Source organism: Pleurodeles waltl, chromosome 11, assembly GCF_031143425.1.
Source record: "Pleurodeles waltl isolate 20211129_DDA chromosome 11, aPleWal1.hap1.20221129, whole genome shotgun sequence".
In the NCBI taxonomy this organism is placed as follows: domain Eukaryota; kingdom Metazoa; phylum Chordata; class Amphibia; order Caudata; family Salamandridae; genus Pleurodeles; species Pleurodeles waltl.
The window spans coordinates 352,745,018-352,772,783 of NC_090450.1; the positions used below are offsets into that span (position 1 = coordinate 352,745,018).

General features: G+C 44.8%; 1 protein-coding gene across 1 annotated transcript in view; it reads right to left on the reverse strand.

The window, feature by feature from the left end:
- Window positions 1–27,766, reverse strand: part of SNED1 (sushi, nidogen and EGF like domains 1) — a 2,603,997-nt gene that overhangs the window by 1,802,225 nt on the left and 774,006 nt on the right. Inside the window, exon 6 of the mRNA XM_069213662.1 lies at window positions 16,655–16,768. Coding sequence (XP_069069763.1) covers window positions 16,655–16,768 — 114 coding nt within the window. The remainder of the gene's footprint in view (window positions 1–16,654; window positions 16,769–27,766) is intronic.

Sequence of the window (27,766 nt, forward strand, 5' to 3'; positions counted from 1 at the left end):
GCGAGACACTGGCAGCCTGTGTACTGCATATGCACAAAAGTATACCTAGCCGGGCACACCTTGTTACATCCCTTGATGGCTACAGGAGAGATATTGCAGTAGTCGAGCTGAGGGAATCCAGCCTCACTGGGTACTACGTGCTGCAGAACGATGCTAAGTTATTGCCTATGTCACTCATTACAGTGACTCCAATCTTTCCCAGTCTTCAGACTTCCGTCCCTTGTTCCCATCCTCTTATTGTGCCAGTGTGTCTTCAAGGTTCACCAGAAGACAGACTTCCTTGCTAGTAATTCTTATGCTATATTAGGTTCAACTAGCACTAGCAATGTCTGTCTCTGATGATGTCTAATTACATATTTTCGCTTTTACCTCAGCTGCTGCCCACATTCTCATATCTGATAATACTTTAGGAAGGGTCCCCAGGACTGGAAAAGCAGTAATTCCTCACGGAGGAGGATCCAATCACTGGTCTGAAAGAATTAAATGCTATCGGCTGAAACTGTTGTTTTTTTACTTTCCTTAGATGAGAAATAAATAGTGTTTTCTCTTATTCAGTAATCAGATATCTCAGTTGGTTACTCTTTCTGCCAATATTAATGACGTGGATGTCGCGGGTCCGATTTTAGGCAGAGCTGAGTCTGTGCTCTCATAAATTAAGTATGTTTACATTTGTAATGCTAGCATATGTTTTGCAGCTCTTACAAACTGTTAAACCTTATATTTAAAAAAATGTATTACAGCACATTTTTCGAAAATCACTTTTTGGGGGTCTTTTTTCCCAGAGGACAGACTATGGAGCTCCAAGTATCATGTTTAAATGCTGCGTATGCCCTGTTCTTGAAACTTTGCCCTTTGGAAGTCAGTCCAAGGAACTTGCTGCTCTGTAGGGCCTCGAATCATATATCATTTGAGAACAGAATCCAATATGCATCAGCCAAGTTCATTAATTGAATTGGGTAGAAATAGAATCTCTAACTGCCGTTAAATCTATGCAGGTGGAAAATACAGGGTGAGAGGAGGTGGTGACTGAGAAAAGATACGAAATACAAGTCCTTCACTTCCCAGAGCCATTTACATTGCCAGTGCATCGCTGAAGCTTTGTACCCACCAAATCTATCTAAGCAAGGTTTTTTTTCTGAGAATAATCCACCTTTTTCAAAAGAACCAGCAGCCATTTTGATTTGTTCTTGCAATTTATCTCAATCCTCCATCTTCATGTGCCATCTGGACTTAAAATCACTACAAATCACCAACATGGCCTCCAGTCAAATAAGAAATAGATGTTTTTAATAAAAGGGAACTCATGGTACTTTCTGAGGAAGTGGTGAAGGTAGAGGCAAGGAGTTTGGGCAATCTTCGACATAACACAAGTGTCCTAGTAAAGGCAAAATACGACTGGTCATTCCTAATAAGGTCAATGTGGTTTCTTAGTCCTGTACAGTTGTAGAGTGCAAAAGGTGCTGTCAAGACCTAAGGTGCCACGTTAGAGAGCTAGTACGTAAGAATATACAAGAATATACAAGAATCAAAAGCTACTGGTTCTGGAACTGCGCCACAGTTGTAGCTTCAACCCTGGGAGGACATATTATGAAGAGTCATCCACACACACCAAGTATTGAGGGCACTGAAGGTGGCCCTGGGGCAGAGAAATAGAACAAGGTGAGCCATATTTTACAAATTGTTTTTATCAAATGTGCAATGTAATACGGTATTTGTACATATGGTAACCAAATATATTGCTTTTATAATATGTACATATTGCTCTCAGGAAAGTACGAGGTGAGTCTTGTATTATTAGAACATTCTATAAAACGATATTGAAATGGCATCCAGAACATCTCATACCTTATTAAATAGATTACTCAAGGTAGGCATTTCAGTTAGTGATGAAGATGCATCTAACTGGAATTTTAGTGTGTACGAGAGATTCATAGAAATGTTTCAATAATCTGAAAACATGCCATTATTGCATTGATTGTTTAAAAAAAAATGTTACATTAACAGTTATATTTCACAAGATGACTTTGCACCAGCTGTGCATAGCCAAGTAAGACTTATGTCATGTACCCAATATTGTTTTGTTGCAGTTGGCACTTAATTACCAATGAACCACCACCGACAAGAAGGCGGAAAAGTAGAACATGAAAATCCTCACAGACTATTGTAACCACTACTGCTATCACCTACGTCAGCAGTATCACACTCTCCTCCACCGTGGTACAATTAAGAATGAGTAAATTGACAACAACAAACACCTCGGTAAGCAGTGCAGCATGTGGCAATGATGCCTCCAGTACACAGCCCTCTGTATCTGTGCCAACAAACACCAATACCCTATCTGAGGTCATCATATGTGTTGAGGGCATTCAACCAGAGAATAATGTCATCTATGAACAAGAGCAGGTTGGTGAAGAACTGGAACTGCAGGATCCCATGGACATTGATAATGCGGACATTGAGACCTGGACCATAGAAGATAGAGCTAACAGACACATCTGTACCACCTCCTGCACAACTCCAAACATCAATTCTGAAGCTATGGTTGAAACGAGTAGAAGACCAGCAGCAGTAAAGACAGTAATTTCAATAATACAGGAATGTGGTGTTTCGACAATCAACCATAACTTTGATGAGCATGTGAAAATTCAGTGGGCTGATTCTTGTTCTGCACTTAGACACTGAAGACAGGTGTGTTGTGACTTATGTTCTGTACAAGAGCATCGTGTCCTGCACCTGGCAGATGAAAGGGTGAACAGACCAACTACTAGGCGTATGACTAACAAAATAAAATCATTCACAAAAAATATTTCTTAAAGTCATGTAACAATGTAGGCTGCAATTGAATAACGCACACTTGCTTTACAGCAAAGTGGAATTACATCAATGTAAGAGTATCTTGTAAAAAAACACATGCAGTACAACGTGCCATTCACCTTCCCTTCTGCCTCATCTCCCTCACGCTCCTCACAACAGGCCTTCCCCCTCAGACCTCATAAGAGGTCTGCAAATGCAAAAAACAGGTTGACACATTGGCCACTAAAAATATGAATTACTGTCACTTAAAGAAACGTTTAACATACTTAATTTTGTGGGACTAACCTGTTTTATTCGTTAAGGTTACATTACTGATTGGCTGTCAGCAGCATTTTAACGTTTTTAAAGATGTGCATTGCATGTCTGCTGTACATTTCATTTAATTACCTATTTCATTATTATCATATTGTAAGAAATACTGACATAAACCATTCCAGTGTTGAATTTTATGTCAACGTGTATTTATGAATACATTTTATAACTAAAATGTATTTTATTTTAATATCTAAAGCAATAGGGATTGAGAGGTAAGTGTGGATGTGTTACAATTGTTTGTATGTAGATTTACGTTTTCCAAACGGTACTTCCTGACACAGAAAATGATAAGTGTATTTTATGTAAAATCTAAGTATTATTATAAATTGTATACATGTTTTAAATTGATACTGGTATGTGTTATTGTTTTAAAAAAATGATCACCTGCTTTGAGCAGGAGAAGTTTTTAGGTGGTATTTGTTGCTGTCCCAGAGTGTTTCTAGCTACCGACCTTACTGATTGATATTTCCAAATGCGAAAATTCTGCATGCGGAAACAAATGTACCATATGGAGCAACACTAACGCACAAACATGCGTTAATTTCTCTCCACTTAACTTGTAATGAAGGTCTTAAATACAGTTCATTTAGCACTGCTTTAAACCTTCCTTAGGAAGAGGCACAAATACATAAAAGATGTTGTTTATATATAACACCGTTTCAAATAAAACTCGATCAAAGAAACTCACATTCCCTCTGCCTGTGTGTTACACCACATCCTCAGGTTCGTTGATGGACCTCTTGTAAGAGTAGGCCTGTCAGGAAGCAGAAATTAACCTTTCCTCATCCAAACTACTATTTCACAGCAAGAAGAGGAACATAATCAGTTATTGCAATATTAATAAATGCAGGTTTAGTTTGTCTGGCATTTATATACACCAAAACTATCTCTGTTTCTGATGGGAAAACCTGGTGCCCTTTTCATAGTTTAAATATCTTTATACATTTTTTGTGTAACATAATCTCAACTACGACGATGGGCTGGTGAGGGTTAGCAAAAGGTGGAGGAAGAAGAAGTAGGTGTGGGGAAGGCATGAGGGTATAGAGGCGGGAGAGAGGGGAGGGGCAGGATGCACGGGGAGGAAAGGAAGGGGTGGGTTGGGTTGACCAGGAGGTGGATGTAAGCTCGTCGGGTGCTCCGAGTGTACTTCATTTGGCTGCCTGCACCAGCATTATTGCATTCATTTCGCTAATCCACCTGGGCTTCAGTTCCAGTCAGTCTAAGCACCCTGAGATGTACTGGGCATAAATGTTCTTGCAAGTCACGGGCTAGAAATTGGATGCAGGTGCCCGTATCCTATTAAAGTGGGGCAGTGTCCCTTCCACAGAACCTGTGATCCTCTCCATAGCCAATGTGTCTCATAGTTTATGTAGCCAGTCCGAGTGCGCTGGCATGGTGTCCTTGCCCCAGTTAGACAGAAGGACTTGTTGTGCCACCTATAGGGCCACAGTAACCACCTTTACCTTGTCAGAGCACAGTGGATAAGTCAATGGATTAGGGAGCCCAGACAGAGTACAGCTGGGCCAGCAGGGAATCTCGGTCACGAAAATCTCATCTGAGAACCTCTTCCAGGTATCACTGGAGTCTGGGGCAGCGCCAGAGGAGATGGGTAAGTGTGCCTAACTGTCCACACTTAAGACAACAGGTGCCTGTGGTGTTAGTCTTCCAGAGCGTCAAGCTGGTCTGAAGTGTAAGATCAATGCCTTTTTTAGTAAGGATTCTTTACCAGCAGCACTAATTGAAAATGTGTGGGCCCTTTTGAGAATGCTGGACCATTCCTTAGATGTGAATGTGCATTTTAGTTTGGCTTCCCTCCGTCTCTGAGCTGGGGATTTGCTGTTGTTTATAAGGGAGTTCAGAAAGGTGTAGATGTCACAGAGTTTGTTCTTGTCGTCAGCCTTGGTGAACAGCTATTTATAAAATGTTGAAAGTAGCCTACTGGAGTGTTGGTGGATTGACCGGTGGGAAAACGTATGCTTTATTGCTGCATAACACCAGGACTCACTTTCAGGAAGGCCGTAGTTGGACTGAAGCTGCAGACAGTCCTCTTACCCCCATGTGGTAAAATAGATCTCCAAGTTGTTTGTAATTGACCGCCTAAAACATAATACTCTGTGTCCATGTATGCTGGAGAGAATGGCAGAGTCCCTATGATGGGGGTGAGAGGAAAGATAGGGGAGGACAGTCCCTTTGTGACTATAACCTTATCCCATGCCACCATGGTCGCTCTGGTGTTAGGGCAGATGTATGTAACTGCTGGACAATTTTTTGGGAAGTCAGTGAACTTTCCAGATGTAGATTCCCGCTATAGCCTTGATCGATAAAGAACCATTGTTTTTCAGTAAGGGTCCTGGTCTATTCAACCATGTATCTAAGTTGGACAGCTAAACAGTAGTGTGTGAGATGAGGAACACCAAGGCCTTCATTAGCTATACGTAGGTATGCTTGCTTTAAGGCCATGCAGGGTTTCCTGCCTTCTCAGATTTATGTTTCTGTCATATGCTGAAGAGTGGTTAGCAGGTGTGGGGGTGGGCTTAAAGGGAGTGTCTAGATTACATACAGAATTTTGGGTAACAGTGTCATTTTTACCGCAGCAAGTATGCTCATCCGTGATAGGCCCCATTTCCTCCAGCTCTGGAGATGTTTGCACTAGGTGTCTAGGAAAGATAAGTAGATGCACTCCCCTCTCTCTCTGAGAGGGGTGCACAATGTGAGCTCCAGCTATAATAACCCTTTATGGGCCCATGGAAAGGAAAGGTGCTGTTCTTGATGGGCCTGATTATTCTGTGGTATAGTTAAGTTACGGTCTTGAGTTTTCTGAATTTTTACTCTGAAGCCAGAGTCTCTCTCCCGAAAGCCTTGAGTTCTTCCACAAGGGCTGGAATTGAAGTATGGGGTTGGGTTTGTGAGATCATTATGTCAGTGTCATACAGAGATATTTTATGTTACGGTATACTAAAGAGGATACCTTTAATCAGCATGTTTGCCCTTCTCCGATCCGCAAGTGGTTCCATACATAGTGCATAAAGTATAGGGGACAGAAGGCAGCCCTGTTGGGTTCTCCTATTATTGTGGAGAGGCGAGATAAGGTGCCATTGCCTCACACTTGGGTGCTCGGGTGGCATAGCTACTCCATACCCATGTCAATAATCGCTGCACCCTGAGATGTAGGAGGCGCTTGGTGTTATCGTTGCAAACCTTTTCTGGGGTGAAGCCAACTTGATCTAGGTCAGTTAGTCCTTGCATGTATGGCCTCGGACACCTGTGAATAGCTTAGCATTGACATTCAAAAGAGAGAAGGGGCAGTAAGAAGTACACTGCACTGGATCTTTCCCTGGTTTTGGTATAACTGTAATTACCCCCTCTCATATGGTGGGGGGGGGGGGGAGTGAGCACAAGTCCCCAATTGAGTTATAAAGTCAGACAAATAGAGGGGCGAGTTCAAGCCCAAAGTGTTTATAGAAACCCAGGGTGAAGCCTTCAGATCCCGGGGCCTTGCAGGGTTGGAGTTTTGATATTGCAGCAAGGACTTTATCTATGTGGAAATCTGCTTCTATGGTGAGAGCCTCATTCTCAGGGAAGTGTGTAACTGGTGCTGGAGATAAAAAACCCTGGGTTTCCCCTGGAGATATCTCTTTAGCCTGCCTGACAAATTTCAGAGATCTGGTGCATCTGTGTTTGGACTCTAGATTTGTGAGCCAATAAATGTCCTGCCTTGTTACTCCCTGCATAATATATTTGTTTTGTCCTAGTGGAATAAGCAGATGACATAGCTCTTTAAGTCTCCCCTTCAGCTTGCAGTGTGGTCCCTTTGATAAGAATGTCGGAGCAGCATGATCTGTCCTCAAGGTCTTCTTGATGGTGTGCAAGTTCATATTGTGTTTGTGTAGTTCCATCAGTTCTCGTCTGTGATTCTCTATTTCTTCCTCTCGGGAACCTCCACCTGTCTCCAGAGTCACCACCTGTTGTCTTAATTCTGCCACCTCATTTTTTAACTTCCTTTATGTTTATGGCTACATCATCCCGGAATGCCACTATAACCTCTCAGAGCTTGTCACACATGGCCTCTATGAACGGTCTGCTAACAGGTGCTAGGAGGTCCTCCGCGCCAGCCCCTACCTGCACGGTCGGGTGTTCCGAGTTGGCTGCATCTTTAGGGGAATCAGTATTTTTCGCAGCCGCCTTGGAGAGCAAGTCTTTCAGTGTGGGGTCCTTTTTTTTCTATGGTTCACCATACTGTTTCGGGAGAATCCTTTGCACCTAGGTTGTCCCGTGAGGAGAAGTCCAGTTTTGCTGGGGCGGTGAATGCGCTTGTCAGCAGCCACAGGATTTAAAAGTTCATCTCAGGGGCCTAAGGATCTCCCGCCCTCCGTAAGAAGTGGCTGCTGTAACCCTAAGCAGCATGGGCCCTGAGGCAGCCCCAGAGGTAGGCAGCCACCGATGTTCACATGGCAGGCAGTGGTGGTGTGGGCAGCCAGGGACTGGCAGAAGGACACCTCCTTCAAGTTGGGTGAGTTGAGGTCTGAGCGCCCACTGTATCACAATGGAGGTGCCCTAGGTCACAGTGGCTTGCGGGCTTGCAGGCAGTCCAAGTCCGTATGTAGGCAGGTCACTCTGAGCCTCAGCAGCAATCTTGCCTCCCACAAAGCTGTAGATTGGGTCACCATACCTGCTTTCACAGTGGGGCCGCCACTGAACTTCAGATTCTGTCCCCGACCTTACTCAGCACTGCGAAGGAAGCAGTCCGCCATCTTGGCCATGTCCTCTGGTACCCTTTTTAAACATGTTGCATCTTCCTGCTTTGCCATGCTTATATTTATTTAGTATAATGTATTACAACTGAGAGTACATATGTGTCCTCTTCTGGATCCACCATGTTTTTGTTGCTTCAGGTTTCTACTTCATAACATTATCAGGATGTTATTAGAGTGACAATAAATATGCAAAGTGGCATTAAACCAGCCCATAATTAAATGGTGTCTAGGTTACTGTCTCTTGTTTATAATTGAAATCTAACATGTGTGCATTAATCATTGTGGCCGTAAAATGAACCTTTAACTGAAAAACTCCTTTCAAATGTAGAAGCCAGGTCCCCATCAAAATAATACATGATTTATGAAATGAAGGTGTTTATCTCTTTAAAGGCGTGACTGTGATACACTCTACAATGAGTAGTGTGACTTTTCCAGTCCTTTTTCTTTTTCCAAAGAAATGTAATGTTCTTGTTGTTCAGAACTGGCTGACAATGTGACCCAATTGGTCATAGAACCTTTATGTAATTTCTCCCTATGTGCATGATAACACCTTTTGGAGACAAGTTGGTGTTTTCACAATATTGAATGAATCTACCAAAGACCAAGTGATCAGATTTTAATGGCAACATGAGAGGAAACACTCTTCTTTAAGTCATAGGCAGCCCAGAGAGAAATGTCAAAGCAAAATACATTTAAAAAAAAAGAGTGGCCTCTGCACAGAAAACGAGAGTGTACCAAGGCTCTGAGTTTCTGACTGTGTGTGAAACTGGTATTCTGATTTTTATTTGGTCCCTGGTGACATGTGAACCTACACTATGTGTTCAGGCCTAGGTCCTCCCTGGCAATGCTTGGTCCAGAACCTGTTCCTTGGTCTAGAGGGGAACAACAGGCATTCCTCATAGTGGACATTGAAATTCTGTCTATGCCCTGGGTACATGACTTTAAGGGGTGGTAGCAGCATACCATGATTTTTTGGATCATTAATATATTCAGCCCTTTTTCGCTGTGCCAAGTAGAAGTAAGCCTACTGGCTTCTCTCATGTACAACTCTGCTGTTATACGAAACCATAAACCTTGCACAGACATGATGTGTGAATGTCAAGTGTATTTGTGTACAGTGAGTGACTAGCACTTATATCATAGTTGGGCACTGTGTATTGCATGATGTGGAGTACTAGGGCCGGTGAGACCCATTTTGGAGGCCCCTGGTTTAGCATGGGACAAGATATAAGCAGCTCCCCCAGGACTGCCCTAGCCCCACCTCTGCAGGTGTGTACTTCAGAAGTATTACCTCTACAACCAAGGTATACCTGTTGCTGAGAGGTGCCAAATGGGTCCATTATGTCAATTCCCTCCTGCTCAAATGGAACTCTCACAAGTGTAGGGTACTCAACTTGTACCTGGCAGAACTCCTTTTGAGTAGCTCCTCCAGCAGCTAACAATCCCTGCAGCCTTAGAAGTGAACTAACTACAACACCTGGTCTGCTTCGAGTGTCTTACCCTCCTCTCCATCTGAAGAATGGGTGATGGACTGCCCTGGTCTGCTCACTTGCATTTTAGGGTCTTTGTACATTTGGGATGGACCGACTCTCATCCTCAACCTGAGACTTGCGTGCAGCCTATGTTGTGATTCTAGCTATCAAAGCTTCTGGTATGAATGTCTCTTGGGCAAAAAGAACATTGTTTAAGGGACATACAGCACTTTGTTTCTGTCTCACTCAGCCCTACACTAACCACGGCTACTTGCCCTTGATTTGTACCACAAATCAGCAAATCAGTTACTCAATGTCATCCCCATTGGCTTCCAAGCTTATGCAGTTGGCACCAGGAAGAATCTCCTGGGGTTTGAGATACTTCTTGCTAACCACAGTCCTAGAAGCACCTGTATCCCTCATTTCAATCACGCAATATGCCATGAATCCAAGTCAAAAGCTGAACACCATATGCTGTCTTTGAATTGCTGAAGATACTGTTGTGACTTCAGTCGAAACTGCCTGATTAGAGATTCCTTCATTCACTCATAGTTAGACACATCAATCAAGGCTGCACTCTATAAGTGATATCAAAACTTAAAGCCATATAAAAAATATCCTCGCCTTCCAGATACAGGCACATAAGCGATTATGGAACCTTGGCTGGCACTGTACTAGGGGAATCAAGGAAATGTAATTGAGACAGATTTAGATTCCATCTTATTTTATCACTGGAATTCCGTGCTGGATGGAAGGAAGTTAGCTGTAGGTTTTGTGCAGATATGAATCACTTAACCATGTTTTATACTTTGGTTAGTAATTGTTTAAACCTATCTTTATTAGTCAAGTCAAGTAAAAATAACTTTGTTAGGCTTATCAAAAACCATAAAAGTATACAAAACATAAATAGTCAGTTAAAAAGCATACAAATTACAGTTTTGTTATTTGTTCAGTAGGCCTCAAACTGCAGCCTAACCAACACTTAAAATATATTTCTGATAGCTAGATCTCTATTAAAAGGTCATCTAGTGAGTTCTATATACATACAACTTTCATTAAACTCGATAATTAGCTATGTACTTTAGCCAAGGAATAGTGGGCCCTTTATCCAATTTCAAACAATTCCTAATTATTTCCCTATTAAGGCTCGCCTTATTATTGCACCACACGCTAACCCAGAGCAGGAGAGGAGCCCGCTTTATCACATCCGTAATGTATTCTGTGTTCAGTTCAGAGTGTAAGATGAAACGGCAATCGAAGGTGGAAGATTCAGTAGACACCTTGCAATTCTATTTTCTTCCACCTGAACCGTTGTGGAGTTTTGATATCCCCATACTCCAGCACCATAAATCGCAGTCCGTATACATTGCATTTTGTAGATTTTCATAAATGGTATGATCGTGGACATTCCATCTTTCCTTACTAAATTAAGTAGAGAATCAGCAGATCTACCCAATTTCCGGTGAGCTATAGGTACTTGATTTGACCAGGAATTATTTGTAGTGAAATCCAATCCCAGATAACAAAAATTCCTGGCAGCTCTGAGGGATTTTTACTCCACTCTCAAAGCCACTGCTGATCTTTTTCCATGACCAATAGTCATAATATGTGATTTATTAAAATTGGTGGTCATGTCTAGATTATGCATAAAAGTCACAAAAGCATCAACTAAGCTTCGTAAGGTGCGCGGCGTTCTAGCCAACAAAACCGCATTGTCGGCATACAACAGAGCCGGGACCAGGAGATATGCAATTATCAGTACATCCTGTGCAGAGCTAGAGAGGCATGCATTTAAATTATTTATATAAATAACAAAAAGGAGAGGTGCTAGGGCACACCCCTGTCGGACACCACTTTCTAAAGAAAGGTGTCCATTAGTTCACTCTGCCGGTTATAACGCACCCTTGCATCTAAATTGTCATGAAAACCATAGAGGAAATTCACAATTTCGACATCCACTCCTAAATTGATTAACATCATCCAAAGCTTACTTCTATTTACCCTGACAAAAGCAGTAGACCGATCCATAAGTGGCAGATACATTGGGCAATGCTTAGCGACAGTATATTTGCTTATAATAAGATATAGATTCAAGCACTGCTCTACAGTTCCAAGACCTGGTCGAAAACCATATCGGCAGGGAGACAGTACTTTGTTCTCTGTGGTCCAGGCCTGCAAATGAATAAAAATGACTCCTCCTATTATTTTAACAGCACTGTCAATTAAAGAAATGGGCCTGTAACATTTAGGTGATCCCATGTCTCCTTTTATAAAAATTGGGACAATTGTGGAGAGCGACCATGACTCAGGTATCTTATTGCTCAAAGAATTGTTGAATAGATTCATGAGTAGAGGTCCCCAGAAACCCGGATGACATCTAAAAAGATCCATAAGGATCCCATTCCGGCCTGGAGCCTTTCCTCCTGCAGTTGAAACAATAGCTGTCTCAACCTCCTGGACTGTTACTTACTGGGGACCAGCAGATGCAAGTGTCTTCCGCAATACAGTCTCTGACTCTCTATCGGCTACCTGTGAGTAAACATTTTTAAAGTGTATTACCCAATCATGACCTAAAATAAAACTGCTTAAATGGTTGGTTTGTAGCACGTCCCTTTGATAGAGGCTGTTGACTTTCTCTCAGAACACCTTATTATTACTTTTCAGCAGCAGCCTGTTCCAACATTTCCCAGTCCTTATTAAATAAAAATTGCTTCCTTTCATTTATGCCCGCATTATAAAAGCTTCTTGCCTCCTGAACCACTTTTTTGTCTCTGGGGAGCTTCACTAACGCTGACCTCAAACGGCGACTGGCAATGGGACACTTTGCCAACGAGGACTATTTAATTCTGGTTTAAAAGGTTGTGATAACATATTCTTGACTGCTTCGCACAGTAGCATATAGCACTGGAACAACTCAGCCGCAGAACCTTCCTCTAGCAACTCAAAATAATCAAATGATTATCTCTTAAAAAGGCCCGTTATTGTTGCTATAGGGTCTTTTAAGTGCCACACTACCCTTAAGCCATTCATCGTATGTTTATTAATGCCATCAGACACTTTTGGATTGGCTTCCTTATTCAAGGGAAAGCAAACATCTAAATGGATGACATTATGATCACTCCATAAAATTTATAATACCATGCTATTTTTACACCACTGAAGGCATTTTTTTGTAGCAAATATATAATTAATGACAGAACCATGACCCCCTCCTTCTATGTTGGCTTATCTGATCCAAGGCCTTGAAAAGAAATGAACTACATCTGTCAAATCATATTGAGCTACTAGACTCCGCAGATACAATCCTCTTGCATCACAGGGCACTACTTCCGTGACCTTACTACTCAGTCCAAAATCTGAATTGTCAATGCCCATTTTAGCGTTAAAATCACCACAAATGAAAATGCTTGGCTGTTGAGTGATACTCTTCCCAGAAAGCTTTAGGCTTCTAAGAAAGCTAAATAGCTCCTCAAACAGGTCACTGTAAGTATGGGAAAAGTTGTTATAAACATTTACTAAATATAAGCTTAACACTCGCTTATTGTCTCTAATAAGTAAGGCCTGATAGGCAGAACTGCCTGTATCTATAACAGTAACAGAAATTATTATACTAATTTTACCCAGATAGCAAGACCGCCACAAGTTCTTCTGAATTAGGCAGCTTCAGCAGGGCAAGAATAACAAGAAAAAACATTTAAAACTACAGAAGTGGTATTCCAAGTTTCTTAGAATGCAATAAAATCATAACCTTCAATAAAGCAAATCCACTCTAGGTTGGCAGTTTTACTTCTCAAGCCTGCCACATTCCAGCTTAGCAGGGAAAACTGACTAGTCCTAACCTGGCTGTTACAACACATCACACTTCCTTGGCCCCTTTCTCCAGGTAAGGTATTTGACACAGGCACAGGAGTGATGGAAGAGACCCGTTCTAAAGCAGGCTGGCCATGGTGTGAGAACACGCTGTGATAAGAATCGGACATCCCCATCCGATTCCATATCTCAGACACATGGAGCTACTATTTGCAGGCCCCTATACTGTCAGTCTATCTCGTTAAGATCTACCAATAGGCCAAAACGGTTATCACACTTAACACTGGAAACACCTAAAGAGGGCTGTGCTAGGAAAGTCAAGGGAGGAATCTCATTAACATCTGCCAGTGAAGCATAACAGTTTTTACACATAACTCTGGAAGCAATAAAGGGGGGCTGTGCTAGACAAGGCAAGGAAGGAGTCATGGGCTTTCAGTGGTTGTGTGTTCTATAAAAAAAAGTCAAGAGGTAAAAAACAAATTTTACCCAAATTGCCAGGAGTCTAAGAGGGCTGGGAGAGAATTTTCTTTGCCAGGTATGGATACCTAAAGTTAACGATAATGCAGTCACCAGGGATACATCTACCAGAGGGACCGATCTAAGCAACAAGTCGTGTCAGCAAGATATTAGCATAATCATGGATATCAAAATTAAAATGATTAACTAATAAATAACAGACCTTGTTTTGTAGTTGAGAGGTAGATTCTAAATGTGGGTTTATCACAGAAGGGACACCAGCCAGAACAACAACATATGGACAGCAAGCAGGAGGAAGATTACTCACTGGTAAGTATAGGGGTGATACTACAGCGAAAGATTCTTGTAGCTCCGCATCAGGGACAACTGAAGACATGTTGGGAGCAGATAAATTACCTATAGTAGCTAAAATGGGTGCAGGTAGCTTATCATGCAAAGAAAGGCCAGGGTACTGTGGATTACTTCCTGACATCTTTGTCTGTCTGGTATTTACAGGGGGAAGAACATTCAATAAAGAAGAGTGTCCTGAGAGGGTCTTCTCAGGATTGTTTGTAATCTCTAAAGGGCCCCTTGGTGACAGTCTTTGTTGACTCTCACATAACCCTAAGATTTTCTCTATTGCTACTTCTAATTTCCCCAATCTATCTCTCAGAGGGGTTAGACACTTGTTCAAAGAAATTCTGAACTTTGGGCAACTATATCCCAATCCAGTATTTGTACCATACCCTGATTGGCTATATCACCAGGCACTCATGCAGTTGGCTCTCCTACAGGAGGTGAGAGAGCATCAATAGTTTTCCTCTTACGCTTAATGGCAGGTGAGGCTGTAGTTATAGATCGGTTTGGGCGCCCCACATGGGAATTAAGTACCCTACTACTGACCAAAGGGGCATCTGAACTAATTACAGGGGAAGAGCCATTTAAGGCGCTAATAGCCTGCTCTCCTATCTCAGTTTCTACATCAGGCGTCTCTCTAATATATCAGTATGGGGTGAACCTGCGTAACCCAAAGACAAAGCCTCTCTGCCAAATCAATCTCCTAATAGACAACACTAACTGCTCGAGCCAAAAACAAATCAATGGTTGTGGAATTGCGCCCTAGTAGGGTTTTACTGCAGGGTACCCTCTTCTTGTCCATATCTGCTTTCTTGTCTAATATAGATCGCTACCAATGGACATAAGCTTGTTATAGCCCTATAACAATCCTTATTTATCACCACTTTCTATACTATACGAGTCAGCATTCAAAATCTATGCATAAAAACATAGAAGAGAAAATGAACAGAAAAACCAGGAGAATGGGCCCAGTCCAGCCTTGGCATGTCCCGCACTGCGAAGATCTGGCTGCGCTTTATAGCGCTCGTTGGTGGGCTCTTAGTGAGAGCAGCTGGTCCCCAAAATGGCTGCCTCCTGGGGCCGAGGGGAGTCTGGAATGTGTAATCCCACACAAGTTACGTAGCGCGCCCCTATCTTTATTAAGTGTCATTTTAGGAGGTGTCAAGAACCAGTCACTGCTTGTTGGAAGGGGGAAGACCCTCAATCCATTACATCAACATCATCTCCTCCTTATTTCCCATCTCTCTTCAGTTTCATAGGAGAGGAGGTTCTAGCCCTGTTCCTTGCCTCCTCAAAGAACACGGCTAGCCCTTTTCCAACACCTTCTTCCGCCTGCTGATTTATGTTGGGAGCATGGCCACTAGTTTTCCTTGAATCATAAAAGGAATAGAATTATAGGTCATGACATTTTTTCCCTGGGGTAACATCACTAGCATGTCAGAATGTTTTCTTTGTTGCTACTGAAAGAGATTTCAATAAGAGATGCTGCATATAATAGCCAACTCTGTACTTTATCAAATCTAATATTTTCTCTGTATTAGCTTGGAGAATCTTCTTTTCCAATACTGCTTCCTTCACCTTTGTAGCATCAGCAGACAGAAAATGGTGAAGGACGTTAGGACTATAAGTGATGGTATTTTGGGGAATGGTAAGATTTCTTTATTCTAATTCATGCTTTGCTGGATCTTCGTAAATGTAGATGAGGAGAAAGTCACGAGGGCCTCATTGTATTGAGTCAATGCTATGTATGTGTTCTTCAAGACTTTTGGAGAGTTTTTAGGTTGTGTGTACTATTTCTGGAACTTTAGTGATATGGTGGCTCTTAGTTTGTTTGATAGTGCTCTGTTATCCTCTTAGGTAAATCATGGAATGCGCCTGGTAAGGCTTCAATTATAACTTGGGCTCCAACCTTTCCAGAGCTGGCATTCAAACATTTAACAATTAGTTTGTTGCTTTTGTACCTGATCTCTATTTCGTCTTACAAACTGGTGTAACTAAGCAGAAGGAGATCATTGCTTTAATTTTAATTTCCCACACAGTATACAGACAATTGTTAAGGTGATGCAAAACTCCGTAGTCAATCAAGTGCACTCCAGAAAGATAATAGTGACACCCTGTTTAAACCTCTAGAAAGGATGGTGTAGTTTTTGGAAAATAAAAGTTGTTTTTTTGCTTATAGGCAGTTTGTGAAAAGATATCAGACAGTAATCTGACCAAGAATGGAGTACGGTTTGCAGAATTCTTATAGAGAATACTGCTGACATTAAGCTTGGGACCTTTACCAGGTTAGTGGAAGCCTAGGCTCAATGTGTTCAATCAGGTCTGAGGAATGTTTCTTCTTATAATGTTTCTTCTTAGGTTAAGTATACAGTTATAATGCCATCTTTTATCACATGTGATTCGAATATTCACTGAATTACCCAGATTGTATAGTTATCTCAGAGTGTAATCCAGCACCCTGAAGTGACCAGAGGTCACATGTTCAGTACCATGCAAAGCCATATATATATATATACACATAATTATCCACAAGCCAACTTTACCTCTATTGAGATGCTGACATAGGAGCAATAATGACATTACAATCAGATATAATCATATCAAACAGATTATGTGTTTGGCAAACATACAAATGATTCATATTATGGCAATGGTTTTTAAAGAAACTGTGCTTACCTGTATCACAAGTGCTGCCCCTGAAACCTGTGGAGCATAAGCATCTGAAACCATCAACCTCATCTATGCAGGTGCCTCCATTTTGGCATGGCTGCATGGCACACTCATTCATATCTGGAACATAACAGAGCTAATGTGAGACAACACAGAGTGATTATATGGAGACAGACCTAAATATTCAAAAGGTGCTGATACACACAGTAAAGCACAACACAGAAGTGTGCACACTGAAGATGCATTCATATTTTTGCTTACTAACCTTGCAGTAATTAACCCTCCCTGGTGCTAAGCTCTTCTTCATATTTTGTAGCAGTTCATGCCAAAAGCTCCATAACTGTTTCCCATAAAAAGGTATCCATGCTAAATTTGTGTCCTTCAAACCTCATGAGGATTCTAAAGGTACTCATGGTTTAGAGAGAATCAGGAAAATATGGCTATTTTAGTAAAATGTACTATGCAAGAAAGAGTAAAATCTTTTTCTAAAAGCGGCATCAACAAAATGTTTGCTGTGCTAGGATCACTATCTTACCAGCTTTAAGGAACAAGCAGAATTGTATCAAAAACGAAGTTTTTTTACTACTGTTTTGCATTTTACTACTAAGCAGTTCATTTGTCCTAAATTCTGTGGTTTCAGCTTTCAGTTTGTGCTGGAAACAAACTTTAAACACAGGGTGAAGGGGGACGGAGCTTGTCTGGCCGCAAGATTGCCACGGTGTAAAAGAGCTCTGTCAGCCACCTTCCAATCAGGTAAAAATCCTGCACAACAAACCAGCTAAAAAACCCTCAATGGCACTGCTGCTGGCGGCAATAGAGCTCCGGAGGTGTGGTTTGCGACAATGGTCGTAGCGGAGCTCTCTGACTAGAGCAGGGCAGGCCGCGGCCTCGGTAGGCCTTGAAGTAGTTGTGCCGGAGGGCGAGGCATGGCTGGGCGACCCCTCCGCCGGGTGGCCCTGGTGGATTTGTGGTGTTTGGCTGGGGCACGCTGGGGTCGCGGTGGTACTCAAAGGCGGTGGCGGCCCTGGTGTTGGCTGCAACAAGAGGCCGGTGCCTGAAGCGGACTTAAGGCGGCAGCGATGAGGAATGCGTGCATCGGAGGCCTGTGAACAGCACGCCGCTGGAGAGACGCGCCGCTGGGGCCGCGAGCCCTGTGTTTGAGGGGCCCATTGAGGAAAGGCCTGGCCGGGACTGGGCCGGGCACAGTGTGGAGAGAAGCGGACTGCTCGCCCCGGAGGGCGACGGTTGGATTGGCCAGTGGGCGGGGTCGGTCTCTGGCCCCTGTGATCTGACTCAACAAGACGGGCGATTTTGGAGCCGAACATTAGCTGCCCCACAGACCAAGGTGCGTAGGCACTTGTTATACCCCTGAGTGGATGGTGAAGTGTCGGGCGGCGGCCTGGAGGACCCGCATGGACCAAGCTGGGCAACCCGATTGGAACAAAGCAACAAAGATGGGCGGTGGGGCAGCCTGTGAGGGTGGGTGAGGTCGTCCTGCAGAGGACAGTATTGTTTACAACTCGCAGACTCTGTTGGGAGTGACTGTGGGGGGTGCCTTGTGGCTGAACGCCAAAACTCAGAGCAAACTGTATGTCCCCCAGAGTGCGCACAATGGGAAGGCAGACAAGAACCAGGCCAAGCTGCAGTTTGACTGGCGCAAAGTCAAGCGGCCCTGCGAGTGATGGTGCAGAGCCTGGCCTGGCGGTGGATCTGGTGTGTCCTCAGGAGAGGAACAAGACATGAGACAAATCTTGGTGGTGATGAAGCACAGCTTAACCCAGATTGATGGTAAAATAGATACCCTCTTCTACCGCATGGACAGAATGACTGAGCGCTTGGATAAGCATGCAGAGCGGCTTGACCAATCGGAAAGGCGGGGATCCGAGGTGGAGGATGGTCAGGCAGAGCTGGCCACTGGTCATGCTAAGATGAGTAAAGAATTAAGATCCTTACAAACTAAAGTGGATGATTTGGAGGTTAGATTCCGGAGGAACAACTTGCGCATAGTGGGGGTCGGAGAGTCCACTGCGATAGATAACATGGAAGGCTTAATTGAACGCTTGCTGGTGCAGCTGCTAGGACGAGCCACCTTCTCTGATCTCTTTGTGGTGGAGAGGGCCCATCGCTCCTTGGCGTCCCGTCTGCCTCTGGGTGCCCCTTGGTGCCCCATTATAGCAAGGCTGTTGAACTACAGGGACCGAGACGCAGCTTTGCACTGGGCCAGGGAACTAAGACGTTACAACATGAGGACATGGCGATCTCGCTTTACCCGGACTTCACAATGCAGGTGCAGGGGGCAAGATGGCAGTTCATCGCTGGGAAAAAACAACTAAGAGAACTATACTTGGAATATCGCATGCTTAACCCAGCTAAACTAAGGGTGGAGGTGGACAGGAAGCTGTTATTTTTCACAGATCACAAAAAGCTTGCTCAATTCGTAAAACGCAGAGTAGTAGATAGAGGAGGCCGCAGAATGGAAGACACTGATTCCTAGGCCATTGGCGTTTGAATCATACATATATATTTAATAGCCTGAGGGGAACATTTATAGTGCTACTGTGGCAGAGACCATGCTGCTGTGCTCTACATGATTGACTGAATGATGATGGTGGGCTGCAGAATTGGTACACTACCAAAAAATGTCAGTGCAGTTGGTTATTTAGCAGTATATGACAATGATTGTTTTTTTTTTCGTGACACAAATCATTCTAATACACAATAGTTTGTTTATCACAAAATTATAGGTAGCCGGCGCATAGGAGAGGTACAAAGTGGCTGGGCAACATCCACCTGAGCGTGATGCAAGAAGGGGTAGTTCTTCTTTAGTAGGGGAGGAAGGGTGGGTGGGGAGTTAGATGTCAGCTAGGTGGGTTGAGGTATTGCCTGCTGTGGGTGGGCGGTGGGATTTGGGGGGAGTTTTGGGCTTTAACTGTTGGTTCTGTGCTGTATGTATTAAGCTAAGCAATTGCAGACGCATGGACAAGGTAGGGCAGACACGGAGTTGTGTTTATACAGTAGTTAATGACACATAACCATTCGTGTCCACACCGATGCGAGTACCTTGGCAGGTTCCGACTGGTTCCGTGGAATGTAAGAGGTCTAAATGATGCTCGGAAGGTGCGTAAGGTTGTGGCCTACTTACACATACACAAGGTGGATCTCGCTATCTTGCAGGAGACGCACTTGGCACCGGGCATCCCCATGCTCACCCCTAGAAGACTACAGGGGCAGTTCTTGGCAGCAGGTTTCACCTCTCACGTGCGGGGTGTATTGATCTGGGCTTCGCGGTCCTCCGGTGTTAGCCTCCGGGAGGTCGTGGTGGATCCGGGAGGAAGATATATTGTGGCGCGGTTTGGTGGGAGTGCTGCTCCGTTTCTAGTAGTTAGCATATATGGTCCAAATTTCGATAATCCTCAATTCTGATTTAGCTGCCAAGGCGGGTTCCTGGGGGGGGGGTGGAGGACTGCCGCAGATCTGGGGGAGAGACTTTAACTGCACATTGAATCCCACAATTGAAAGATTGGGAGGAGGAAACCATAGGCCAGCGGCCGCAGCTAGAGCAGTGACAGAGGTGGCATCTGAGCTGGGGTTGGTGGATATATGGTGGGATAGACACCCAGACGGGGGTGGATACACACATTACTCAGCTGCGCACAACTTGGAAACAAGTACAGATTTGTGGCTGGTTGCCAGGAGTCTGTTAAGCAGTTTGCAATCAGAGGCTCCTTGGCCAAGGACGTACTCTGACCATTCACCAGTCCCATCGACAATGTCTTTAGGCACACGACTAGTTCCTCCGTTCTCGTGGAGGTTCCCCCCCTACTCGCTGCTAAATTCAGTCTTTCGGGAAGTGCTAGCCACAGCGATTAGAGAGCTTTTTCAGATTAATAAGGGTTCGGAGGCCAGTGTGTGCACGGTGTGGGAGACCTTTAAGATGTATATCAGAGGTGTCACCATTGCCAAACATGCTGGGGTTCTGAGGTCAATTAGGGGACGTCTAAGCTCACTGGAAAAGGAACTTGTGCAACTGGAGCAGAAGCATATGCATGGGGCTAACAGCCGGACCCTGGGTAACATACACGCTAAATTGATTGAGAGTTTCAAGACACAGCTCCCATGGAGATTCAACATTTGGGGAAATATGCCACAGCTCGTACGGATGGGGAGGGTGAGAGACCGAATTCAGTGTAGGCAAATGTGATCCGTCCTAATAGAGAAAAAAACATGATTATAGCAGTGCAGGCTGAGGATGGAAGTGAGATTCAAGAACCAGTACTTATAGCAGGCAGGTTCTGCGACTATTATAGTCTCTCTACACCTCCAGGGTTGCCCAGGATCGTGAGGCGCTGATGGATTACCTTGTACATGTTGATATGCTGCGGTTGACAGACACGTATAGGGAATCTCTTATGGCTCCTTTGACCCTAGAGGAGATGGACAGGGCAATGGGGTGCTTGGCAGAAGGTAAAGCCCCAAGCCCTGATGGGCTCACCGTGCGGTTCTATAAAGCCTACAAAGACCTATTGTTCCCGCACCTGAAGGAGGTTTATGAGGAGATGGTGGAGGGTGGGCTTATGCCCCCATCGATGCGCGTGGCGATGCTGATCACACTGCTTAAGCCGGGTAAGCCCGCGACGCAATGCTCATCTTACCGACCGTTGTCATGACTAAATGTGAATGTTAAAATCTATGCTAAGATTCTGGCGGATCGCTTGGCCTAATTGATGCCGAGGATGTTCCGGCCGGAATAATCGGGGTTTGTTCAGGGCCATAGTCTTACTATGAACCTCCGCACGTTGTTTGGAACACAACAGAATATAAAGTCAGAGCTGAGGGCAGTTGCGGATTTTCTGGACATTGAAAAGGCATTTGATTCAGTGGAGTAGTGCTTCATGAGGGCAGTATTACAGCAATTCGGAGTAGGAGATATTTTTCTGCGTCTAGTGTCAACACTATATGGGGAACCATCAGCCAGGCTAAGAGTCAACGGGATAGCGACTGATGCTTTTCAAATCACTAGAGGCACCAGGCAGGGGTGCCCATTTTCGGCCCTTTTGAATGGGCTTGTGGATGAGCCCTGGTGTGTGCCTTGAGAGAATAGCAGAGGCATTGTGGCCTCCGCTTTCAGAATCATACTCTTGTGCTCTCTGCTTATGCGGACAACACATTATTACATAGCAAGGATCCGCAGCGTTGCTCCGGTTTTCTGGGAAATTGCGAGGTATGGCACATTCTCTGGTCTTAAGGTCAACTGTAGCAAATCCATTATGTTCCCCCTGATACCGGTGACTGTACAGGTAGATGTGGGGTTCCCTCTCAGGTGGGAGGTAAGTTTGGTTTGGTACCTGGGTGTTAGAGTCCATACGGATCCCAAAGTAGTGGCAGCTGATAATTTTGACACTGCACTCAAGACACTAGCAGGTGACGTGGTTCAGACTCCCGCTGTCTTTGATGGGCTGCATAGCTCTCATGAAAATGGTGGTGCTCCCTCGGTTTTTGTTCCTTTTTCAGAACGTCCCTATGTTGCTGCCAAAGGCATATTTCACTGCTTTGAGAGTGTTACTTATCAAATTAGCGTGGGCAGGTAAACAGCTGTGAGTAAAATGGTGCACCCTGACTCTTCCCTACAAGCTGGGAGGCCTTAATGCCCCAGACATGGAGACCTACTATATGGTTGCCCACGCTGCAGTTGTTCATACCTGGATCCACGGGTCCTGTGACAATCTATTCCTAAAAATAGAGCGTGAACTAGCATCCCCGGTACTGTTGCAGAGTAGAATATTTCATATTCAGAATAGGCGCTATGGAGTGTTTGCGTCTCTGAACTCCACTACGGGGGCCTGGCAAAGACTGCTATATAGACAAGGACAGGCCCTGCTGTACTCTCCACATGTGCCCTTGGAGTGGTGTGCTTGGTTTGAGTTATGGCATGATAAAAGTTTAACACAGGCTATGCGCACTCTGAATATCACCACCATAGGGGATTTGTTTGAGGAGGGGGTTATGAAAACATGGGAACTGTTAGAAAAGCGGGCTAATGGGCCGACTGCATTGCTCCGGTAGCAGTACTATAGGGCGGTAAGGCACGCTATGGCAGCGCTCTTGTTGGAGGATATGCGGGAGCCCCCAGATATGCAGGCCTTGTCTGTGGTAGTAACGAATGACTAACCCTGGCGATTGGTGTCCTGTCTATATGCACACATACAGAAGACGCATATACATGAGCTGAGGAAAGCAAGGCTTGAGTGGCAGGGGGATTTGGGGTTACAGCTAACAGATGACCAGTGGCACTACTGCTGTTCTTTGACTCATACAATCTCTCTGAAGGGCCGGCATCGTCTGATACACTTTAAGTACTTAGACAGCATATTACACTCTCCTCAGACTCTATATATATATGGATTACGCATCAGTGCTAATTGTCCCATGTGTGGCGAGGACCAAGCAGGCTTTTTTCAAATGTCCTGGGCCTGTGCTGGAGTGCAGCACTTTTGGGGGTCAGTGTTCAGGGAACTGGAAGAAATAGGTGGACAAAAGGTCAGTCACAAACCAATATTGGTGCTCCTAGGTTGGGATAGAGACTTACCAAAATCGATTAGACGGTTGGTGGCTATTGGATTACTGGTAGCCAAACGTCACATTGCCACGCACTGGGATCGGGTCCGGTGCCAGCAGTGGAAGAATGGCATAGAGATATGGTGTATTGTAACACACAAACAGATATCTATAGTAAACTGCCCCCCCCAACTAATAGGCCTGCAAAGCACTTGGACATTTAAAAGCGATATTTGGTTGGTAAAGAAACTGGTGAGCCGGAGGGCGTGTGAGCCCATACTTAAATGGGCGGAAATGATTGGATATGTGGTGGTATGGGCCTGGATATTTAACATCATAGCAATGTGGAGACCCCCTGTTCGGGCTATTTGGGCAGCTATTGGAAATGCATGACTCTGTGGTATTTGTCAATATATACTGTAAATGGATGCAATTGCTTTTTTGTATGTGGAAGTGTTTAAAACCACAAATAAAAAAAAAACTTTAAAAAAAAAAACACATAGTTGAAAAAGGAGACTTAGGCCCTCATTCTGACCTTGGCGGGCGGCGGAGGCCGCCCGCCAAAGTCCCGCCGTCAGGTTACCGTTCCGCGGTCGAAAGACCGCGGCGGTAATTCTGACATTCCCGCTGGGCTGGCGGGCGGCCGCCTTCAGGCCGCCCGCCAGCCCAGCGGGAAAGAGGCTTCCACGATGAAGCCGGCTCGGAATCGAGCCGGCGGAGTGGAAGCTGTGCGACGGTTGCAGTTGCACCCGTCGCGTATTTCACTGTCTGCCAAGCAGACAGTGAAATACTTGTAGGGGCCCTCTTACGGGGGCCCCTGCAATGCCCATGCCAGTGGCATGGGCACTGCAGGGGCCCCCAGGGGCCCCGCGACCCCCCCCTACCGCCATCCGGTTCCCGGCGGTCGGACCGCCGGGATCTGGATGGCGGTAGGGGGGGTCGGAATCCCCTCGGATTCAATGGGGCGGCCGTGTTGCCGGTCCGACCGCGGCTTTACCGCCGCGGTCGGAATCCCCATTGGAGCACCGCCGGCCTGTTGGCGGTGCTCCCGCGGTCCTCCGCCCTGGCGGTCTTTGACCGCCAGGGTCAGAATGACCGCCTTAATTCTGAATTCAGCAAGGGGTTATTTGCATAGATCCTTCAAGGATTTCCCAAACAAACTAATCAGTGCAATAAAAAAAATAAGTAGGGAAAAATAGTCATTAGTGACAAAGTTTTCTTCTGTACTTTTTTGCAACAATGGCCGATTTACAAAACCAATATACTGTTACATCTGATAGACCCTTCTGGTCATGGGCAAATAGAGGGTCTGTCGGGTCTCTAAAAACAAGCAATACCCAGAGCCTACAATTGACCATACCGCAGTTCATATGGTAGAATATAATGAATAAAAATGGGTATGAAGGAAACCTATGCATTTCTGAAATTACATAGTCACTGAGTTTGGGAACAGTGGTTTTTTAACACCTCTGAATTTGGGATTACCCATACTATCATGTGATTCAGAGTTCATTTTGCAAAATGTCTTCTTTCTTGCACTCCGGCTTGCATTTGTAAGCCAAAAACACAGAGGTATGAAACAGATAATAATATATGCTTTATTATTCTCTGTTCCAATACATCTCCCCATAAAAGCAGTACCTAACTTGTCTGGCTGGGATGTAAAACATACCAAAAAGCAAGCCTGGAGACATCACATTTCACACAGCAAAATGAATATTTTTTTTACACTGTGGGTAGCTGTAGAATTTGGGTACTAGCTCAGCTGCCCCCTCAATGAAACCTACCAAGTCCAGACATCTCTGAAAAACAGACATCCCAGTGAGTGTGATGCGTGTGGACTCCAGAAAGTTTTTTTTACCCAGAATGCCCTGCAGACTTCAAACTTTGCCTAAAAACACCCATTTTCCACACTGTTTTGTGAGAGAAAGTTTCAGAACCCCTGGGGATCCACAAAAGCCATCCCACACATTGTTCCCACACTTTCCTGATAAAAAGGGTACCACGCTTCTGTGCCAAGTGCTTGCAACAGGAAAGGGAGCTAACACGCAACATGGACTAATCAACATTTTCAGACAAATACAAATTTTCAACCCCAAACCAACCCTTTTTTGCAATGTGGTGGCTGTAGATTTTGGGCCTGGGCTCAGCTGTCACCCTGGGATACCTACCAAACCCAGAATTATTTTTAAACTAGACACCCAGGGGGGTTCATAGTGGTCTGGCTTGCATGGGTCTCTCTATCTTTTCTTACCCAAAATGGCCTTAAAACCTCAAACTTTGCCTAAAACTCAGTTTCTTCACATTTTTGCAAGAGAAATTGCCAGGATCTGCAGGAATCCACACATTTCCTACTGCCCATTGTTCCCACATTTGTCCTGATAAAAACAGTGCTTGACGCTCAATCCTTTTCTTTTTGGTATGGTTTTGAAATCCTTGTTGTCTAGCGGGCTTTTTACCCACTGAGTTGCAGATTTCGGCAACCCCCCAAGCGGGGAAAACTTCTGATCTACCCCCCAGGGGGCAGAAAGAGAGACGTGCCCCTTGAGTGGTAGCGGTATGGCCCGATAATAGGTGGGCCACCCTACCACTTTTTTTGGAGGCAGTGTAAAATCCTCAAGTGAAAGTGAAATAAGATGAAGGGCTCATTTTAGCTTCACTTACTTTGTAATGATATCAGCTCACAATACACACTAATCATCATTACAAATAAAAAACATACAGTTGTGCTGATGGGGAAGCTCTTCTCCAACAGCACGACCAGGAAAAAAGGAATCCCTTTGGGTCACCACGAAAGGGATTCTTTGCCTCTACAGGCTTGATGTGGCCTCCCCATCAATACCAAATGGACTTGACCACCACTGAGGTGGCGGTCAAGTCAATAGTGGCTGGGTTTGTACATAAAAGAGGGTAGGAAAATGATGAGATTTCTTCCTCACCAGAATAGGTGCATTATAGAAATCTGAAATGCACAAACATTAGCTTCAAACATATCCATACATAATGCAAACAAGCTCACAATACCTTTGTTCGTAAAATGAACGCAAATTGCATTTGTTCGATTTCACAACCAGATGATCATTCCATAGTTTTTAACTTTCTTGATTTTAACTAGTTGAGTGCCCCCGAGTTTACATTAGTTGAAGGGCATGCAGGAATTATTAGCATTCCTGTGAAATGCTCTCTACTTTGAACTGTACAGCTTTATATGAGTGAGAGAAGTATGTGATCCTGAACCTTTCTAGGAAGGTGCCCTGAAACTGTGCCCAACCAAAGTCCTTTCCTTCCTTCTTTCTTCCTTTCTTTTCCATCCTTTCAGCTTGCATTTTCCTTCTCCTTCTTGCTTACTCTCATTTCACTTGCCTCTCACTTATTTTCTTTTCATTTTTTATCACTTCTCTTTCTCTAACAATGTTTGAATCCATTGACATCTGTTGACTTCACCCCAGAAGATGTGGCATGGTGTCTACATTCGTGCAGGGTTGTTTGTTAGTGTTTGTTTCTAACTTGTTATCTGCAAGCCACAAATCAAAATTCAGAAGGGCCATTAAGATCTGTTTAGCCTGAGTCCACTTGGCTCCACAAGCCTGCGTCCGTGCCCCTGACCCCGCCGACTGCTGCCTGACTGCCGCCTGGACTGAACTTCGAGGCCCTCGACCACCCGCACGCACCTGCCTGCACCTTATCCCTGGTGCCTAGTGGTAGGTAGATCTTGCTGTTTTAAAAGCATTTTTCCATGTTCTTTCGTTTTCGTTTAAAAAGCATTTTTTTGCTGTCTGCATTGTACATTTCTGCCCCCATTGTGTATTTCTGCATTGTGTCTCTGTCCCGGTGCCCCTTCTCTAATCCGTTTGCTGTGCTCACCCATTTCTCAGCCGGCTCTCGCCAGTCTCATTTTCCCTGCTGCTGCGTCCCCTGATGCCCCGCCCCCCTCACGCACCCATTGTCCCTTCCCACCCGCCTCCCTGCTGCTCCACCCTCCCACTTACCCCTCTTAATGGCAGCCGCTGCGCAGAGCCCCATGTGACTCCCTGACCTGGTTCTGGCCAGGAGTCCACTTGACTATACCAGCCTGCCTCCGTGCCCCTAACCCCGCCGCCTGCAGCCTGGACTGAAGTTCGAGGCCCTCCACAACCCGCAGGCACCCACCTGTGCCTCATCCCTGGTGCCTAGTGGTAGGCAGATCTTGCTGCTTTAAAAGCATTTTTCTCTGTTCTTTCATGTTCTTTTGTTTAAAAAGCATTTTTTCGCTGTCTGCATTGTATATGCCCCGGTGCCGCTTATGTAATCCGTTTGCTGTGCTCGCCCGTTTTCTCAGCCGGCTCTCGCCGGTCCCATTTTCCCTGTCGCTGCGTCCCCTGCGGCCCTGCCCCCCTCGCGCTCCCATTGGCCCTTCCCTCCTGCCTCCCAGATGCTCCACCCTCCCACCTCCCCCTCTTAATGGCGGCCACTGTGCGTCCCCACCGCTGGTGTGCCAAAGGCAAGCCTATCTGCGCCCGTCTGTGCCTGGCACTTGCCCAGCGTAAGTCCTGGCCCTCGCTGCCCCGACCCCCCTATGCAGCA